General features: G+C 36.6%; 2 protein-coding genes across 2 annotated transcripts; both read left to right on the forward strand.

Moving 5' to 3' along the window:
- The first annotated feature begins 7,433 nt into the window (after window positions 1-7,433).
- On the forward strand, window positions 7,434-17,539 carry LOC145232066 (twisted gastrulation protein homolog 1-B-like). Its single transcript, XM_080096566.1, has 3 exons — window positions 7,434-7,706; window positions 16,081-16,296; window positions 16,929-17,539. The coding sequence occupies exons 1-3, from the start codon at window positions 7,448-7,450 to the stop codon at window positions 17,225-17,227; spliced, it is 774 nt and encodes a 257-aa protein (XP_079952692.1). The 5' UTR covers window positions 7,434-7,447; the 3' UTR covers window positions 17,228-17,539.
- A 443-nt stretch (window positions 17,540-17,982) lies between these two features.
- LOC145232065 (uncharacterized) lies at window positions 17,983-20,989 on the forward strand. The gene is made up of 7 exons (XM_080096565.1): window positions 17,983-18,139; window positions 18,619-18,839; window positions 19,293-19,435; window positions 19,568-19,637; window positions 19,996-20,147; window positions 20,468-20,615; window positions 20,809-20,989. The coding sequence occupies exons 1-7, from the start codon at window positions 18,075-18,077 to the stop codon at window positions 20,916-20,918; spliced, it is 909 nt and encodes a 302-aa protein (XP_079952691.1). The 5' UTR covers window positions 17,983-18,074; the 3' UTR covers window positions 20,919-20,989.
- The last annotated feature ends 177 nt before the right edge of the window (window positions 20,990-21,166 follow it).

A 21,166-nucleotide genomic window follows, 5' to 3' on the forward strand; every position in this document is an offset into this window, starting at 1 on the left:
AATTGTCCTCCGAGGACAAGACAAGAAAAAGTGTCCAAATGTCCTCCTTTTTAAAGATTTTCTGATTTAGCAAATACATATGTGACAATTTTGCTTTTGAAAGCAGCCGAATATACATCTTCAGCTTATTTTTTAAATAGTACAGGTGTGGTTTACATGTTTTTGAAAATACAAGATCATTTTAGTGCAGTGATGTGATAAACGTTACACTATAGCAGTAGTTCTTAACCAGGGGTGCACGCACCCCCAAGGGGTGCGAGAACTGTTCCTAGGGGGTGCGAGGATACTGAATCATTAAGGTTGGTTAGGTCCATTCTATTTAAGCAATTATAGAAGGAGGAGCGAAAATTGGTTGGTGATTTGAAAGGGGTGCAGCAAGGAAAAAAGGTTAAGAACCACTGAACTATAGTAGGCTACACAGTCTAATTTCTGACGCTTTTAATTTTTTGGGGGCCGCTTGAAGTATATGTTTTTTTAACAATGTGTCCTCCTTCCCGGGGATGGAAATATGGTAGGCCTAGGTACATCTCTAGTTTAAATTAATCTTCGCGGTTCTTTGTAGTTTTCGAAAGATCATTTTCAGTCAATGATGTCACGGTATTGCCACGTGTAATTCAAGTTCACGGACTCCTGTAAAGTTATGTAACTTAATACCAGGTCGTTCAAGTAGGTACGAAATCTTTGTTGATTTTCGTGTGACCTGTGAAATACCAACACGCCAACAAAATTATAAAACTTTTATCTGCAAAAACCCAACGACAACAAAATTCTGTCTAAAACAACTCGAGCATTTTACCCTTTGACATCAAAATGTATAAGGTTACGTTGTCACAATTGACACAGTTTTTGCGCTTATCTACAAGATCTTGCATAAAGCATGTAGACTTTGTTTTGGTTGTAAACACTTGCCGAGTGCAAAGCACGTTGTCTTTGACCTTGGATGGCGTCAAGGTCACTGCTGTAGGCACAAAATCGCTGTTATACCTCGCGTCAAGTTGATTGACAGTAACACGATGGTTTTGGTTACGAATGAATTATTGCACCAGGTCCTCATAAAGAAAAATCTGTCTAATTCATGAATATAAAGAATGACAATCTAACTCCATAGTTTTCAATCAGTGGTGCGCAAACCACTATTTGTACGCCGGAGCTTTTCCGGTTGTACGCGAGCAGCTTTCTGTCATACTCAATTTATGCCAGAAAAACAATACGTCATAGTTCAATTGAATGAAATGACTATTTTTACAAAAAATAAATAATCTGAACTGCATGCTAAAATCACGATTTGTGATATGTATCATTTTTTTGCGCAAGAGACCAATTAAGTTTGGTTGGGTTTATATTGTTCGGTGAAAAAAGTCATAGCAGCACAATTTCAAGACATGCCAATTCTGCGGAAAAAAAGAACTAATGTTTACTGCTTTCCTTTTTACAACAGAATCAGTTATCATTGTGCTTAAAATGTGAGAAGCATTGGATTTTGCCTCAAAAGGTGCTACCACTCAAATGTGATAGTCGTGTTTCAGTATGACCAGCCCAGAGTTGTAAACGGGCCCAAACACTATAAGAACAAGTCCGAAATCCCTCCAGAACCCGATGTTTTTATAAGTCCAAATCAGTATTTAAAAAAAAAATATATATCAAACGAGCCTGATTTATTGTTATTCAAGCCCAAAATCGACCCGACTTTCATTTTGGACTATAGTTAACATGTTGTTTTGTTTTCATACGGCCTGGCAACAAACCTCTCGCAGAACTGCACGGGTTGTTTGCTGACCTCCTCTGTTTACAATATGGCACCATGCCGAAACTACCACCTTTCGAGTTATTTTTGTTTGTTCAATACGCTAATTAAATTATCGCCTGATAGTGGCCAACGTAATAGCGCAAACAGATTATCTATTGAAACGATATCGCTTTATAAGGGTTATGCAAACGACCAGGGTTTACTCTGATTCACTAGCATACATTTTTCAGGTGGTACAGGCACTGGAAAAGTTCAGTTATTTAAAAAGCAACACTACACCCATTGTTTCTGCTGAATTATCGACATACGGAATGTAGACACTCGTCAAACCTACAGCGCCGAATTGTCTGGGAAAACATTGTAATTACCACCCACTAAAACCGACAATTTGTATTGCCTTGTTCAAATATTCGACACCTTGTCCTGTTAATAATAGCCGCGTTAACACTGTCATTTTTGCATTAGGTAGGAAAATTGACTTCCTGAGTTTGACCTCTCATTTGGATGAAATATGTTTTACCGTGACTTTTTAATGTCATAAATGAAAGTTACAACCTAAAATTACAACACTTTTGTAAATAACGAGTATGAAATATTCCGTCTTTGTCACCCAGCACTATATGCATATGTTATACAAGCACTCTTTGTCGACACGAATATTGACATGAACGGGTTGCATTTTCTGAAATGCTTGTTGAAAAAGGCTCAACATCTATACACAGCAGATTTTGAATCGGGTACCCGGTTGATTCGGTTATTTCGAATAAACGGTTAAGTCCGAATAAACGAGTTAGATAATTTACCAACTATCACAGGTCCCTCCAGAACTAATTATTATTAATCAATTAGTGGGGCCATTGAAGTTTACGATAGGGCTTTAATCAGCCTGATGCAAATATTGGCCTCCCGGCACATTAACCTGCTGGTAGTCAACATATCCTAAACCTAAACTATATATTCTTCGTTGCTTTAAAAAAGACTAGATTTTTGTATTGAATGAATAAATAGGTACAGAGCTAACTTCAGATACAGAACATATATTTCGCCACCATTGTTTTCGCATCGTCAATTTCTTATTCAAACATAAATTTCATTTAAAAGTGAAAAAATGTGTGTACACATGTTGATTTGTTTGGCCAAGCGTTTATCCGCGCAGAAAGTACAATTATCAGCGAAAAATTTACTGCTAAATAGTGTATATTTCGGTACAAACCACACCTAAATTTATCTCTTATGGCTTTCTTATTAGTAGTTGGCACAAAACAACGCATTGGTTCCAACTAAACCAACTTCGACACGCCATATTGAAATCCGCTGGCGTTATCACCTCACGTAGCCGTTTATTCGCTAATAATAGTATTATTATTGCGCTTCACGGTCGAGTGAGCTTACGTGAGACTTCTCCAGCCTGTTTGTTATCGCAATTTCCTTTTTTCTCCTGAGCCGCGCTTTTTACGACATTTTCTTGCCGCCAGATATTTCACAAGACGCTGCGGCCGCCGGTAGCTAAATGACGTTTTTTCTTTATGTCATTCAGTCTTTATTTAAGAAGGTATATAAACGATGCAGTTGCACTAAAGTTGTGCTTCAAAAAGGTTAGAAACACTTGTAAAGGTTAGAAACAGGCAGTTAAGATTAGAAAATGCCAAGGGAAGTTTAATTGCAATCAACAAACTGTAGAGAGTAGTAAAAACGTGGCAATTTTATTTTCTCTTTTAAGTTTAAGTACTTTTTAACCAATGGCAGTACTGAACCTAAAACTAGGCCTAGCATTAGGAAGACATTCATGTTTTCGAAAATATTGCGATGCGTTTATGTCCTATCTCTTGTTACACTAAATCTGAACAAGTACTTAATGTTTACCAACCTTATCTCATTTCGTCTGCTTGCGCATATGACTGGCACGTGTTTGCTTTGCCTCAATCGGTCTGAATATGGTGGACCAATGTGACCGGTACTAAGTATTTGTTAAACCAAGCACCGGACAGCAAATGATTCTATAAGTTATATTGCTTTGAACTGAAACAAAATTGCTAGAGAACATATATTTTGTCACAAACGTTTCAACAATCTATTAGATTTATATTTAATTGTTTTTGTTAAAGCATTGTTTACGGCTGGTGGGGTCGTTCAGAGTCTGAATGGAAATTGAAAATTTATTGTAATAGTCCCAAATCTGTATTTTAGTTTATTTAATCATCTAGGAGAGGTCTTTTTATTAATCGGTGTGGTGGCGCCGGCCTCTGACAGTTTGTATAACTAAGTGGGCGAAATCCCATAATAAAAAAATATTCAAGTATGCGGTAGGTAGAAAAGTCCCAGACTAGATATATTTAGGTTAAAGTAGAAGGTATTTTGACAAAGGCAAAAAGGCCGGATATGGTGGCTGAATTGGGGGCTGTTAACGACAAGCTTTTAACCTTCGTTCCGAACTTTTCCCTTTTCTGTTTCGTTTCGCTTTCGGAAGTACGTTTTGCTTGAGATGAAATGGTTTACAAACATGCACTTGTGAGACAGGGCAGCCATTGAAGGTTTGTAGATGGTATTCATTCTTTTTCGTGTTTGTTTTGTTTCGGGAAAGTTTTAAGTGGTACTTTGTTGCGAGTTCTGTTTTGGTTAAAACTTCAGCAGATAGAACGCTTGGTTAAAAGACCTCAAAAATACTGCAACTAAAAGCAAGTTTGCCATTAATCTAATAGAATACACATTTATCCTGTAACCACAATGTTTTGACAAAACTATTGTCCTCGTTTCGAAGCCCTGTGTATATCCCAAGGCTTTTAAGTGAACTATTTCGTAACAATCCTACTAGCGATGTTTTTTGTGACAGATAAACTAACCTGTTCCGTTTTTGAAACGAAAGATGCAAATATTTTTTGAAAAAAATAAAATATTTGGGTAGCTTGCAGAAAAACGTTTCATAACCTTGTCGAATGGGCATTCAAAAAGCATTTTTGTAGCCTATGTTCCGGCATCGTTAATTATGGGTCCCCTTCCCTGAAGGGGACACATATTGTTTTTGTCCGTATTTTTTTTTTCTTTTTTTCTTTTTTCTGTCTAACGCTGGCTTGTGAGACGCGTTTGGTCAAGAAAGAGTGCTCCAAATTTATTCAAATTTACAGAGATGTTAGTTAATAATCTAAATTTGATCCTCCTGAAGTTTGACCCCGATTGGCCCAGCGGTTCACCCACAGGCCCCCAAAACGTAAATTTTTTGAAACGGCTGTACTGACTAAAGTACAGCATCTAGGAGTTTCATGCTTTGTTGTTTGGTGCAATGTAAAGTTTTTAAAGAATTTTGTATCTTTTTTTCGGATTCACCCATTTTTTACCCTTTAAACCCCGAAATAAACGGTTTTAGTTTTAAGGCAGAAATACATGCCCTATGGTGCAGAAATATTTGAAAAAGTTAACAATTGTTTAAGCAGGATATTCGTTTAGTATTTAAAATTTTGCCAGTTACCTTTACGATCCATAATATGTGTACGCTATCAATCAGATGTAAGTCCCAAGGGAGGAATTCACTGGTTCACGATTAAGGCGGCAGAGCGGGAGTGCTCAGCTTGACGTCTGGACAGACGTTTTACGAGACAGTCGTTTCGGTGATTAGTAATCAGTTTTTTTGTGTGCAGCAATGCTGTGTCGTTTTATTAAGTTATCACGCGCATTTTCAGTTTTGGCGCAGGTTTTACACCTAAGACATAATTCGAACTCGATAAACGTACTTCGGTTTCGTTTATGTAAGGCAAAACATCGTTGATTAACATAAATATGAAATTTAATAAACTTAACTTTTTCGAACGCCGCAATAAATGATCTTTAAATTCTCGTTGTCAGCTTTGCCGTCTCATAACCATGGGTCACTAAAGGTCAACTTGTAGGCATTACAACACCGTTACGAATTTTTCGTGATAAATGTTTTTTTAAATGCTCGTTGTCAGGTCGGCCGCCGCATGACCACGGGTTACTTAAGGTCAACTAGTAGGTATAACTAACACGAACTTTCTTTCGTCATAACGTAGCGTTTTTTGCAACAAATTTAGGAATCAACGCTCAAGGCATGTATAAATTAGGTTAAACGGTGTTGTTGAACAGTGCTATTGAAAACGGTGTCAACAGGTCAAACAGTCGTTTGGCGTGTGCACCCTGAGAGGTTACTACAGGTCAATGGTTTTGCGAAACAAAGTTAAATAAAAAACAATTTGTTATGTGTACACTTGTAGCAAATTGCTTTTTAATTTAAAGTGTCTGTAACACAACTGTTACAGCTTTCTAGAAAAAATTGTGTTTAAAACCCGACCTTGGACGACAATAAGCAAGAGAATCAATTGAAATGATTTGTTTTGTTCTTTTTTTAGTATTTGTAATTATATGACAATAATAGTGCAAAAAGAATACGAACAAAAATTTTTTTATTGTTGGGTTAATGCTTTCTAAAAATTTGTTCCTAAAAATCTAAAAGTCACCGCAACGTTTGTTTACCGTAAATCCGCACAAACACGCGTGTGGGGACCCATTAGTTTTTGTTTACAAAAACAATCATATGTGTAGATCAAATGATGTGTATAGTAAATTGGTAAATATCGTATAGAATATATAAAATGGAAGTATATCAGAAAGCCACCCTTCTAGTTCACTATTGAGATAAAATTTCAAAAATAAACGTTTGTCGGTCAATGAAGATTTTTTTATATTGCTGTTTGGTTTAGTATCTTATATTTTCGAGTACCTGCGTTTAACAAAACCCTGTTTTTGGAGTGATTGATATATGTGGGTAACGGTGTCTCCTGTGTTTGCCGTGTGTCAATCAATCAAAATCGATGACGCATCATCTTGCTTGTCAACGTCAATCACCGGTTAGCGCACCTTCTTTGTCCAGTATCACATTTTTAGAGACACGATTCAGGAATATTAACCACCAGTTTCGAAATAATAAAGCCAACCCAACGTGGTATAGTTTGGTCGTTAAAGAGAGCAGTTTAGCGTGACTGAAGAAGTCTTGCTGAAAACCTGGCGGTGTTTTGTTTTCCTTTGTTATTGGTGACATATTCTTTAAACAATGATATTGGAGTTTTTGAGCTGAAACGCAGTTGTATTTTTAGTCTCAAGTAAATGCTTTGACATGATATAATGAGAAAAGTAAGTTTGGAATTGTGTTGCAAAATACTCATTTTTGGCAAACCCAAACCAATGTTTTATGACTTTGTTATAATATGTGCATTGGGTGTGCATGACAACGCTAGCACGTGATTTTGCTTTGTTACCTAAGCATAACATAAATTGCAAAAAAATATTTAAACTACCTTATGTGTTTTTAGCCTGTAAAGGGTGCTGAAAATATTAGTTTCAAAGTCAAGTAGAACTTTTGGATATTGGGAAAATGCACGTTTATACTTTTAACACATAGCTGGTACTCTCAAAAACTTTTATCCTACTTTTTACATTGGAACAAATTTGCCCACAAACGTAATCTGGTGTACTGTATGACTAAGTTCGTAACCGCCCGTCTAATTTTACCCAAGAGGTGGCATAACACAACAGTTGAGCAGTATAATAACAGAAAGTTGTGAGTCATGCACTTATATTACTGAAAGCACAATCAGAAAGGAGCTTCTGTAAGTTAATAGACCTCAAGAACAAAATGGCTGAATTTGGTCACTAATATTTTCTTAATTTCTTCAAGGCAAATCAATAAAAAAAATGTCTGTTTCGCATTTATCAATAATCATTTTCGTCTTGGCGTTCATGTGCGGAATAAAAGAGACTAATTCAAACGGAGAGGAGATACATACGCACCCTGAGGAACACCACACTTGCGACAAGGCGACTTGTGCTTCAATAGTTAGTTATTGTTTGGTGGAAGGTTCCTGTAGTTGTAATCCATCAGAAAATTGCTCCTGCTGTGCCGATTGCGCTGTTTGTCTCGGAGATTTGTACAGAAGATGTTGCGACTGCGTTGGTAAGTTTTTCACATATTTTCGTTTTTTGCTTATATTTGTCGAATCCATATCCAGGCGATTTGGTTTTAATTTTTACAGTACTGAATTAAAGACGTTTGTCAAAAATGTTTGACATGCTTGGACAGATTTGTTTTATCGTTGATATTTCAAAGAAATTCTTTGTAAATTATATTATGCCAAGCCTGTTAAAGGTGTTAAACCGAATCAGCCGGTCACCAAACATTTCCACATATGGCCAGGCAGAGGCTAGAAAAATCCCGCCTTTCGTACTTTGGTTTATTTCTGAGTGTGGTCTCTGGTACACAGACGCTTCAGGGCTGATCCCAGTAATGAAATTATAGACACCCTAAAGAATTGTTATCATAATTTTAGTGATTTTTGTTAGGGTACATTATACGCGCCCACACAACCATTCTTACAGGCAATAAACGGTAAAAATTAACATGTCAACTATTGGATGGATATATGTTGTGCTAATGAATATGTTGTACTGAGAGTGCTTGAACTGAACAGTATCTAAATCTAACCCTTCAACATGCAGCATGGTCATCGACGATCACCGTTTATGTGATTAAATAACATAAGAACGGAAAATATTACGAAATCAGTCGATTCTAGTAACGAAATCAGTCGATGAATATATACATATATATACACGCCTAATTGGAATCTTGTACTGTTGTAGTTTGTAAGACATTTTCCAGACTTCTGTGTAAAAGTTGGTTTCGATCACTTTAAAGTTGTCACAGCAGATCCGGGAGGTGGTTCTAACACCCTCTGATACCTTTTATCTGGCAGTAAATCCAAGTTCTATTGTGCAAACATTTATTGCCAGATCTTGCCGCCTTTACACAAAAGAACTTCTTGGCTTTAAGCCTGACGTTTGAAAACCTCAAGGTACATTCTACTGGCAATACGAACAGTCTTTTGATCATAGTTTTCATCTTTGAAAGATTTGGCACTAAAAAATTCTGACATTAACCTAACCAGGGTCAACAGTTTTTAGACCCTCAAATCGTGAAATGTTTGAACCCGAATCAGCAGTTAGCATGAGTATACACAAGCTTAAGCCGTACAAACGTCTGCAACTCGTCAAGTACCCATGTCACTCATCTGCAGTTGGTGAAAATCAATCAAAGAACGTCAGTTGAAACAAGGAACCGCCATTTCGGCCGGAACAACCTGCCATTGCTAAGCAGGGGGAACTCTAATTAGGTTTATCGCCTTTACAACCCAGTACGTGTTGGTTTTTCGCGGATTAGCATTTGTTTTTAGAGTCGAACTTGTTTACTTGACTTTTGTTCATTTTTCTGCACTTTGGGCAAGTCTTTTTGATGTCTGATTTCGTTTTTTTTTCTGGCGTCCCCTTTTGTTTTGTTTTTCTAAAACCAGAAGTCGACCTTTCGAGTTGAGGTTTGCAAAACATGAAGTGAACGCTGGAGATTGCCTTGTAAAGCCTTGACTAGCTGTGGATTGACATTTATAAAGGTCAAAACCTAGGGTCAAACGATCTGCTAGCAGCAGATAAATATGCAGATAAAATCGGAGCTTAACAACCAACAATTAAACTTCACATTGCTCGTTTAAATCCAAATTTTTCGTTTGAGGTGAATAAGAGCCCAACTTATTTTTGAAATTATGCCTCTACACTGGATTTCTGAAACATCGCGTCTACAATTTAGGGTGAGGACATGCCCCCTATTAGCACGCTGATTCATTCACCGTCGTCTCATATATGTAAGGGGAGCTCGAATTAGACGTAACTGAAAATCTATTACACTTTAATCCGAACGATCGTTAAAGGAAAGCCTGGTAAGGCCTCTTGTCTTGCTCGTATCTCACGTCACGCCCTATCGAACATCACCTTTCTTGTGGTGAACTAATGAAGCCGGCTAAACCAGGTAATGTGGCAACCAATTTTGGTTACGCACAATTTTGCACTCACACTTCTTTGTGTGATTGATCACTTGTCAATATAGGTTTAAGTAGTAGAAGCAACATTCTAGATTTTAATTTTCACCCAATATGCAAATGTATAACGATTTAACTGCAGTACTTCGATTCTTATATCTCTGACTGTGCTCCCCACTTTTCAGCACTATAACGCTCTTTTACATAGCTCAGCTATTTCCTCCTTGGCGGAGTTGTGTCCCAATGCTTTGCTGTTCTTTTTATCAACTAAGAAACATGTACTCGAATTAACGCATTTTCCAAAAATTGGGGGCTGTATTTACTTGACATTTTATGCTGGAGTTTTATCCACCAATTGTGGTTTCCACTCTTTTACGCTACGCAGATATTTCCGGCCTGCTGAAGCTATTATGTCGATGTGTTTTTTTTTAGTTTAAACAAACGACAAAACAAGTAAAATTTGTGAATTAAAAGTTGGATTTGAAAGGCGCAACCATAACTGGCCAATTTGGGCTGATAAAACTTTAAATAAAAACCGTGCAATCTCGCTTTCAAGTCGTTTACATCAAAAGGCAAGTGGTTAAAACACCGGTTGTCCTTTAAATCCTCGCACAAATCCGTCTGCACGGGCAGCTAAGAGCCTGTGACGGGAAAATTGCGACGTCGACGGGCAGATGCTTAAAGTCAGTCGCACCTGCACCAACAATAATTCACCACCTTAGCCGTAACCCGACCTGTAATCATTTGTAGAATTTAAAGCCTCCGGCATTCTGCTATCTGCAATTATCCTATGATAAGCGATGTGTGCGGGTGGCAATAGTAGTCTCTCTCTGCGCCGAAGCTATTTCGTTGGATCCTTTAATCTTATCGATCCATGAGGCCAACACTACCATAGATGCAAGGGCTGAAGGTTAAGTAAGAAATTACACCAGTCAATTCAACTGGATTTGGAATTTGATATTTACGGAACGATAAACGTAAAGGTGCTGGATCGGTGTGCAAAATCGCTGATAAATGGGGAAGAGTATGCCACAGTCCGAAGATTATACGATTCTATCTTGTAATAAGCCAAAACACCTTTAAAACTTTAGAGTGATGCTCGCCATTAAAGATAAAAAGAAAAATACAAAAGTTTTCATTTTAGAAATAATTAAATCTTTTTTATTTGCAGTGATGTGTTTCCAAAAGCAAATAAATCTTATATTCGTAATTGCCAAAGCAAATTAATCTAAGCAAGTGTTTTAAACAAAGCTAAAAACTTACAAAAGACATGAAATGACAAACATTAAAACAAAAAAAACGGCAGAAACACAGTTTTGTTACAACGTATTTTAGTATCCTTGAGTTATGGAAATAGATCAAATTAGAATAAAGTTTTGTAATCAAAAAGAATATCTACCATGATATTCTATCTAGAACACCTAATTATTCTACCTGATGAATCACTTCCTTAACTCCCTAAATCCGTGTTTTATCTCAAGAAGTTTTGATGATAACCGATCAATACGTCATTCGTTCTGTGTTATAACACCGGGTCCTTCTCTTGAGTGACAAAAATCACAATATGTGACACATAACTAACTTCCGCATTCTACGAGAAGTGATTTGGTCGTTATCGCGACACTGCGTTCCACATCTCGGCGCAATGACTAAATCTCGTAGACCAGCTGAGTCAACGGACGGCGGTGGGCGACGCAAAACAGTTGAATAAACAAACTTGTGACCCCCGAAAGATTGTTCTGTGATAACCCACGCTTTGCAATGGTTATGTAAAGCCCAGAGGTAATGTGCCCCAAACCTTATATGGCTGAGTTCCACAAAATCTCATAAACTTACTTATTTGAGTTTCATCCCTGTGAATACGAGATTAAACAATCTTTTGTTCTTTCGCCAATACGTGAAGACTTTTTCGACAACATTTTGATGTCCCTTCCAGCAAAGGTTAGATGCCTTTTGAACGTTTTTTTTTCATCTAGTACCAATAAAGGCCATTAAAAGTATCTCCGAAACTACTGTCAGCATGTTCAGCATTAAAAAAACCTATAGGGTCTTTTCTTATAGTTAGTTACCACATAGTCTCAGCCGCAGAACAGAGGAATCGACTTTTTTGGAAAAGAAGACAACGTATGTATAAGGCCACCACGTTTTAGATGTTTTGTATGACGAAGCCACTGTGAGATTTTGATGTTCATCTTCGGACTTTATCGCGATTACTTGCCATTACAGCTACAGATGTCACATACACCTTAGTCGCAGGCTGTTGCATTCCTGCAGACTCGTCAGACACATTGGTAGCATTTTGGTTCGCGTCTTTATCGTATCTGTTTTTAACGTTTTTTTGTCAATTATAGGGTTTTGTCTTCTCCATGTAAATTGTTTGTTGTGTGCACAAAAACCATTTTTATCATAGAAAGCAACCATGCAAAGGAAATAGTTGTACCGTTGTTTATACCTTGATACATTCAACTAGTCAATAACCACATCCTGTCTTTAAATCCGTGCAACCAAGGGATTTGGGTAAATACCGTAATATCTCCGATAGGTTAACACTAATACCTTACAAAAATTTGTTTACAAGTACGACTTTACAAGCTTAAAGGAAATTTGGTTAAGTTTGTGCAGTCGACCTTTACAGGAAAGTCGCATCGAACTGTAGTGAGCTACTTAGTGGTTTCCTAAGCATTGTTCACGAATTTGAAAACTACGCACACCATAAACTAAAAAGCTAAACACGTGTTGTGCGGTGGTTAGCAGTAGGGATAAAGAAATGAATGGGTTTTCTCAACGAAATGGTTATTGGTAGTTTAGCATATTTGGTTTGCTGTGCTTATTCCGCTGCACCTGCCTCAGGCGTAATACCTTCGTATAAGGCGGAACCTGTGCGACATGATGTTGTTTTAAAAGCCAAACCCGACTACTTATAACTGGGAGTCAATTTTTGTGCAGACACGGCACTATAAAATTCAAATCTGCTGTCCACACATGATAGAGCCTGGGTCAGTATTACGCACTCATAGACCTGAAGTACATATCATATAGAGCAGTGCTTTTCAACCGGGTGTATTGTACACCCCAGGGTGTACCATAATTTTTAAAGGGTGTACCACTTTGATGGGGTGTACTGGGGTGTACCAGACAAAAAATATAATATACCTATGACCAGGTATCACAACAGGCAGGTTTCAGTTTTAGAACAGACTGACTGGAATGTACAATACATGGCACAACATGCATCTCAAGTGTTCACAGATTTTAAGTTACAAAACTCTATTTGTGACATCATAATTTAATATTTCACTTGATAATCGTTGTTAATGGTGGTTCTTTCAGATGTAGAAAGTGAATTGTGGATTATGGCTTGTTGATATTGCGCTCATCATCATTTCTGTTAGGACCACAGATTCAGTGTGTTACAGGGTTGAATAATTTTTTTACTGGGGTGTACAAATTTTGTGTAAACGTTAAAAGGGTGTACCGTTTCAAAAAAGGTTGACAAGCACTGATATAGAGTTACCAGACGTCCAAAATTCCCCGGACTGGTCCGGAATTTGGGCGTAAAATCTGTGTCCAGAAATAATTATCAAATGCAAGGGACAAATCCTAATGTCCGGAATTGTAGCATTAATAGGCAAAGTTTTCGAATTTGACGAAACTGCCTTTTCGTGGTGATATAGCCTAAGCAAGGGACAAATGCCTTATTATCAAGTTAACACTTAAAATCGACAATGGGTTTAAACCGGTTTATGTTTACTGATGTCTTTGTGGTTTTTGATGTTATAAAACACAGTTTAATTTCGAGAAAATTGTTAAAATTATTTATTGTGTCAAAGATTTGGTTCATTCTGTTATAGTAACCCTATATGGGTGTGTCTTGGTCACTGGTCTGCATGGAAGCTTGAGAGCGGGTCCCAGCAATGAAATGTGTTTATCTTATTCTAAACTGAAGATGTAACTAAGAAGGACATTTCTAAAATTCTCTTTTATATGAAATCATGACAAATAAAAGACCATACAATTGTAAACCAAACTTTTTTGAGGACGATAGTTTAAAAAACTTGAAATAAAACAAAAAAAGTCATTCATAAAAACGGAAACACAAAAGTGCAAGTTTGACAATCTCTTTATTGGATGAAGTATATGTTTGTATCTAAAGAAACCATGTTGTCGGAACCTTATTCAAATAGAATACAAGTTCTAATTAATTCAATATCGCTGCAAATGGGCTTGTAAATTTTGGGCGTTCAGGCGTACATCACATCGGCAAACAAAGGATCGATTTCCCGCAGGCGAAGTCAAACATTGCCCGAGCTCAAATGGAACTTCGCGTAAGGGTTGGCAAATAGAAAACGAGGAATTTATGAGTAGCGGTCGCTTGTTTGAAGGAAGGTGCACATCAACTTTTGTTTGATGTTCCCGTTTCCAAATACCCGCCAAGGTTCAGTGCACACACGGTGTTGAGCTGGCTGCAAGATTTTCGTTAAAAATGGCCTTTCCTTTTGATAACGATTGGTTTTTGTTTACAGCGTGGCTGTTGAAACGGTTTATTTGTTTTAATTTTTTTTCTTTTTTAAACCATTTAGGGCAGTGGTTCCCGACCGGAGAGGAATTTCTCCCCAGAGAGGGTTTTTCTTTCATTTTTACATGTGGTTTGTAAATAGACACTTAAACTATGGGAACATAACATGTAAAGGTGATGAAAGACCCAATTGTAAAGGATCTCTTCACGGTTTGCATTTACTATGTAGTATATTGGAGAAGAATGAAACTGCTTTGAACTGTTAAGGAAAGAATTTGCCGAAAAAGGGTACTACGTCGATTTTGCTGGAGATTTGTCACAACCGAATTTGACAAAAAAAAAACTTGGTTCAAATTCTGCCTCTTATAGGGTGATATTATGTTGCTTTGTGAACTAAAATACCCAATCTATTGCCTTCAAAGACAAGACCAAACCTCATCAATCAAAACTTGATCTCATGTACCACGTGCGCTATTTCATCATTTTGGCGATTATTTTCATGTTGATGACTTTAAACAGCTGACAATGATCAATCAATGTCCACTTGTCAATCCAAGTTGTCTGTTTAAAGCATCTACCATAAAAAAACGTTTTGAAATAAGTGCGATTTTAGAAAACATATACGTAACCATTGTTTGCATTTGAATAGTGGTAGTCAGGCATTCGTCACCGAGTCGGGGCTTTTGTCCAAGACAATATAAATTGCTACGTTTTGCAGTGGTTCCCAACCGAGAAGGAATTCCTATAAGGGAGGAATTATAAAACTTGAGATGAGAAAGTTTCTTTAAACTGTAAGTGTGGTTTGTAAATAAAGACACTTAAGCCCGGGAAATATGACTTGTGAAGTTGATACAAAAACACAATTTTCAAATGATTATTGTATGGTTTAGCATCTACTATGTAGTATATTAGCGAGGAATGAAAATGTTTTGAACTGTTAAGGGAGGAATTTCACGAAAAAGTTTGGAAACCACTGCGTTATAACCTCGCCAGTGGCATGGAATATATTGTTGCTCACACTGGCATTATGTGGCTACAGCATACAAATCTAACGTTGGCCTCAGTGTACTTAGGAATCTGTGTGTTTGCCCAGACATAAACATTGCAGGGAACATTTATTAGAAATCTCTACAGGCTAAGTTGTAAATCTTGCAAAACTTCTTGATTAATACAACATAAAGTGTAGAATAGTACGTAATTGAAACCTAAGACTTGCATTGAAACATACAAGCTCGAGCAAGCTGTCTGCCGAGCAGCTATAATTAACTTTTATTTTCTCTGTAGCATTGACAAGTCGAAGACAGATTGGAATGTGGTAAATTCCTTCGCAAATAGTGCAACGCGCCTTTACCCCCAATTTAGCGATTTGCTTTGCTGAGCCACCCACCGTCCCAAATGTGGGTGAGTTAGGGGGTAATAAAGTGCCTCTCACCCCAAGCACAACCCCACCACAAACACCCATTAACATCACCGGCTCTCAACCATGATTGATTACTTCTTTCGCAGAAGAGCAAGCTTAAACCCTAAACAATTGTTTGCGCAAACAAACGTGTTGTCCTTGAATCTTTAACAATGGATCATCAAACATATAAATAAGTAATTCTAGAATCCACCACTGCGCAACAAAGGGTGATTGTTGCCAATAATTATGAAGTTTTTGTCAAAGTAAGCTATCTCTCACGCACCAGTAGGTTAGGTATAGGTTCAAGTTAGTCAAGATATGTATAAGTTCAAGTTAGTCAAGATCAAGACATGTATAAGTTGTTTTGACACCTTGCAGTTTTTGCTTACAGTGTTGAATATACGCGTGTGTTTGTTTATGTATATATGTACTTTAATGCTAGAAATGTTTATTTTTCTTATACTGTTTAATAAAGTATGCCTGGACACAATAGTTCCTATTAGTTTGTAATGTCAAACTAACAGTTAATTTATCCAAATCTCAGGTTTAAGAAAAACATCCAACTACACCGCGAGTCTACCTACCATCACAAGCACTGTAGCGGTGTTGGACGACCCACTCCCAGAATTATTTCAATCCTACACCGACCATCAGCAACCGAAACTCCGCTACACCATCTTGCGTTTCCCGATCGTTGAAGAATTGGCCGCACATCGGCATCGTCATCACCATCAGAGACACCGACAAAATTCGCAACGAGGTGAATAATGCGCCAAACACGATGCCATATTAAAAGTAAATTTGTTATAACACAAGAGGGCTGGAGATGTGAATACACTTTAAAAATTGAATACGATGGACTTGATTCGACCTGACTTTGCACTCCAAAGCATTTGTGCCGCAAATTCATATAAAGCTGAAGCCTAATACAGGCTTTCGGGTTTAGACGCTTATTTCAGGCCCGCTTAAAACTTTGGAATATACAGCACATCGAAACTCTGCATTTTAAACGTATGTGTACAGTGCTTCTCATAGCCCTTTTTCCTGTCCTTCTAACGTTTTAACTTGATTTCAACCCCAACATTTTATTTTTTGCAACCGTAGACAATGGTAAAAAGTAGATTAAAAACGAAAGTAAAAAGTTTGAAATACACTTCAATGTCCGAAATTTCAAATGAAATGTATTCTGTTGAACATCACTTTTGTATCTTTCAGTTAAATGTATTCTAGTAAACGACTGTTGTAACATACTTTGAACAATAAACAAGTGTCATTAAAGCCACAGATATTCGTTTGAAAATTGTACAAAAAGTTTCAAAAATCTGTTAAAGCCTGTTTATTAAAAAAACTAATTTCAATTTTTGAATGAAAAGCAATACTTTTTAACTTCAGGACACGTGGAGACTGTTCGAAAGGAATCCCGGGCCGATTTTACTTCACAGTCGTACTGGAACGACGTCCAAATGGTTCTTCGTCGAACTTACGACTACGATATTCGACCAGACTCGCCTACATTGTGTTCAGTCACCTACTTTGACCGCTGCCTTTCTCTAAATCAATGCGTACAAAGCTGTGCCCAGATGGGTGCTTCTTCGTATAGATGGTTTCATAACGGTTGCTGCGAATGCGCCGGTTCCAGTTGCCTCAACTACGGGAATATGTACCCGAACTGCACGGAATGTATGCAGTGAGCGTGGCTACTGGTTCAACGCGTTACGCGCTGACTTCGTCAAGAGAAGAATCGCAAACTATGTGAAAATGTGAAGTTCGAAATTTCACTTAACCAGCAGCCATGTAATTGCATTTTTGGAGTCCCAAGCTATTACTGTTTTAGCTGATAAAGTTTTAATTCGTTTCACCGAAGACTGAGTTTTGACAAAATGCTTTGGAAATTTTACTTATTTTGCCGTGGTCGTGGCTTTATCTTCGTTCCTTGCTTTATAGTGTTTCTTTTTCTATTGATTTTACATAACTTAAACACGAAAAGCTTTTCTGCGACGAAATTTTGGTCAATTAGTTGTCCTAGGTAGATAAGTTAAAAGCCCTACACATATAAGATTTGGCGATTCCACGATGACATACCACTACAGTGACTACACACAGTAAAGCGAGTTTGTACTATAACAAACTGTCATCGAAAACGATATTTAGCGTGTTTGAAAGTCAGTGGTTAGATTATTTCTTTACCTTTTTGGGGGGTGAACAGGAGTGGCGATGTACAAAAAAAAATAAGCATTCTATTGCCACCTATGGAGGTGAAAACTAACCAAAATTTACTTCAATGTGTCACATACATTAAAAATGATGCTATTAAATTTTAAGTCCTGTAAACTAGTCTTGACCTGTAACTGAGGGTTCGTAGTGCAAAGTTGCCCCTTCTTAAAAAAAATCCTGATATTATAAGATGTCGATGAAAAAATTTCCCCTTTATCGATGTCGGGAAGTGTCGTCATTTTTTACAGCTGGTTTGGCCAGTGAGACCAAAACAATAATACAAGCACGGAATTAAAGATTAGTTGTCTGTACTTTGATAAAAAAATGCGTTTTTTCGATTTTTTTGGAAGTGATTTTAATCGTGGACACAACGACAACGATTGGAACAGGTAGTAGAAGTAAGCACGAAATAAAACATGTTTGCTTGTTTGTTTATGTTTTTTTATCCATATCCTTCATATACAATTAAAAGCCTACAGCAATATTGTATACGGCTGTGTTTCATTCAAATTTTTTTCAATAAAATCAGTACTAGCACAACTATAAATAATAACTTGTATACATGCATTGCACTTCTTTTTGATTTTGAAATATTTGCAAAACATAACTGTAAAAAAACTACATAATTTAAACAGGGATTAGGAACATATTGTTAAGTAACTTGCTTAGGAAACACAGTAAGTTGAGTAAAATAAGTAAACGAAGTCCACAACATTATGAGAACATTCATTTATAGAAAGACTTATGGGCGTTTTTTTTTTATTATATCATCCTGGTCTCCAAACCATTGTTGATTAAATGTCTTATTTGGGTTGTCAATGGTTATGTGTTGTACATTTTCATGAAAAAATACATTAATTTTTTACAGAGATTCTGCTGAAAATGAAGATTTTTTTGCTGGTGGAAGTTTTGAAACTGGGTTCCCAAATGAACAAAATGGTGACGATTGGGTAAATCATGACGAAAACCATCATGGAAGTTTGTATCGATTCGGAGTGGATGGCTTCCATGATGATTTGTTTTCCATAATGGATCAGTTCATGAAAGGATTTCATTTTGGGCCTAATCAGATGCCACCTTTACAACCAGGTATTGACATTTTTTTGACAACAAATGATGTGTTGTGCATGAATTTATTTATTTTTTGTCCAACGCTGATTTGTTCTAAGCATTTGTTCAAAAAAGAGTTCTTTAAATTTATTCAAATTTTCACACATTTCAGTAAGTTATCCAAAGCTGATCTTCCCAAAGTTAAACCCCGGACAATACATGTAGTAAAACATGAAAAAGGACTGAGTAATATGCAAATGCAATATAGAGTTGTACAGGAAAACTGCTCTAATTAATTATGTGTTTCAAATTAGGAGACTGTTTGGTTTTGTTATTAATGATTATTACTAAGAACTATCAGTGATATACACTAAACTTCATTTTTGTTAGTCACCTTTTTAGTTTTGTCCTATTACCCATTACATTTTATAAAATATAACTTGCCAATTGGTTTGTTTAAATTTATATTAGTGAATTATTGTTGATGGGCAGGGAATCCAATGCAAAGGCAACAAAAGAAATCCTTAAGAGACCAAGTTTTGAAACAACCGGACTCAAACCCCCCTACGTTGGATAAAATTCCACAAAACCCACCTCAATCTGTGCAACCTCCAGTTAATTATTTTGATTTCATGGTAAGCATTGGTATTTTTAAATATTTAATAAGTGAACAAATTTTCTGTACTAATGTACTTGTCACTATTCTAAGAAAACATTTTTTTCATTACTTGGCCTTTTACTTTGTTTTTTCCAACTATATTTTGTAGATGAAAGATTTCTTTGGACAGTCATTTTTTGCACCTTTTCTTAACGACATGGTCCCAAAAGAAGATAAAGGTGAGTTTGTTCCAACTATTTAGCCCAAACTACAAAGAAATAGCTTATAATCCCTGGTTATATAAAAAATACAGGTTATGTTTAATTTGTTCATGTTGCCCATGCAATAGTTTTAAATAACTTTACTTGAAATATGCATGAAATTAGGACAAAGCAGTGGTGGGATTCAGTCAGTCCGTACCAGTTCTTTAGAACCATCTCACGAGTTATAATGAGGCCAGCAAACCGGTTAGCATTACTGGTTACTGTCAATTGACTTTTTATAACAGAACCGGCTGAAAAATAGGACTTTTGTGATAGAACTAAGGTGACATAAAATTTGAATCCTACCACTGGGCAAAAGATATTTTGACTTTAGACCTTGACAAGGATGTTGTTGATCATGGTCTTGAAGCTGTTCTGGATCAACAAGAAAAACCCCACACAAGTTCACAGCATTCTGCAATCACCCCACATACATTCTTTCATGGAACAATGGAATCTCGATCAAAAATAATGAGAAGTGATGGCGTAAGGATTTTTTGCCTGTGTTTGTTTTTTGTTATCTGTTTAGTATGGCTCATTTTGCGGCTATGTTAGTGCTTTGGCTAAAAATGTGTTTTTTTCAGATTGTTAAATCACATTGCCCAGCACAAATAAATTAAACTTGTGCAAAATACAGAAAATGTACATAAGTACAAAATTTTAAAAAATCTGTCCTAATAGGTGTAGTTATGTCTTTAGTACATTACTGTTGAGGGTGTGGAAAATAAAACTAGAAATTATTAAACATTTATATCTTAGTCTTTTATAAGGTAACAAACTTTAATGATTAAAGCTATACTCACCAGAGTTCAGAAGAACGAATTACTAAACGAGACTCTCAAGGAAATGAAGAAACTACGATAATTTATAGTTCCCCTGATGGACAGCGTCGCACAGTGGTGGAAAAAGGAGATGGTAACGACTACACTGAAAATTCCTCAAGATCAATTGATAGTGAGTTGGCACTGAAAGTTTCTGTTTTAAGATCATAAACATAGTTACCTACCCTAAAAAAGTTTTTTAGTAACATTTTACTGTCATTTTCAAATATAAATGAGTGCCATGAAACAGACATTGTTTCTACACGTCATTGTCCGCAGCATCCATTGACCTTCAGTAAAAATCTAATATTTTATTTAATTTACAGTGCCCCATGGCGTGCTGAAAGAACCCAATAACCCGTACCAATCTCCTCCACAAGGATTTAAACTTTTCACAAAGCTTAACAAAATTTATGAAGATTTGTTTTCAAAGTGATGTTACGCCGGATCGCCGTTTATGCTTTTAAATATTGTCTTGTTATTAATAAACGAAAAAAGTTGCTGTAAGTTTTGCTGGGTGAAAATTTTTGTGTGAAAAAAGTGGATTTAATTTATTTGAGTCAAATTAATGATCTTGCAATAATTTTAATTTGCCAAAAAATTAAAAGAACCGTTTCAATCATTGGATGCTTTACAAATAAAATCGGATGACGGTAACGAAATCTTTCAGGATGTAAATATGTG

This window comes from Phallusia mammillata, chromosome 6 (assembly GCF_965637545.1).
Source record: "Phallusia mammillata chromosome 6, kaPhaMamm4.hap1.1, whole genome shotgun sequence".
Classification (NCBI taxonomy): Eukaryota; Metazoa; Chordata; class Ascidiacea; order Phlebobranchia; family Ascidiidae; genus Phallusia; species Phallusia mammillata.

Coding starts and splice junctions, on each gene's coding strand:
- LOC145232066 (XM_080096566.1), top strand. CDS start 7,448: ATGTCTGTTTCGCATTTATCAATAATCATTTTCGTCTTGGCGTTCATG. Junction 7,707..16,080: donor AAGATGTTGCGACTGCGTTG/GTAAGTTTTTCA, acceptor TCCAAATCTCAG/GTTTAAGAAAAACATCCAAC. Junction 16,297..16,928: donor CCGACAAAATTCGCAACGAG/GTGAATAATGCG, acceptor TTTTAACTTCAG/GACACGTGGAGACTGTTCGA.
- LOC145232065 (XM_080096565.1), top strand. CDS start 18,075: ATGCGTTTTTTCGATTTTTTTGGAAGTGATTTTAATCGTGGACACAAC. Junction 20,148..20,467: donor AAATAATGAGAAGTGATGGC/GTAAGGATTTTT, acceptor TATACTCACCAG/AGTTCAGAAGAACGAATTAC. Junction 20,616..20,808: donor TTCCTCAAGATCAATTGATA/GTGAGTTGGCAC, acceptor TTTAATTTACAG/TGCCCCATGGCGTGCTGAAA.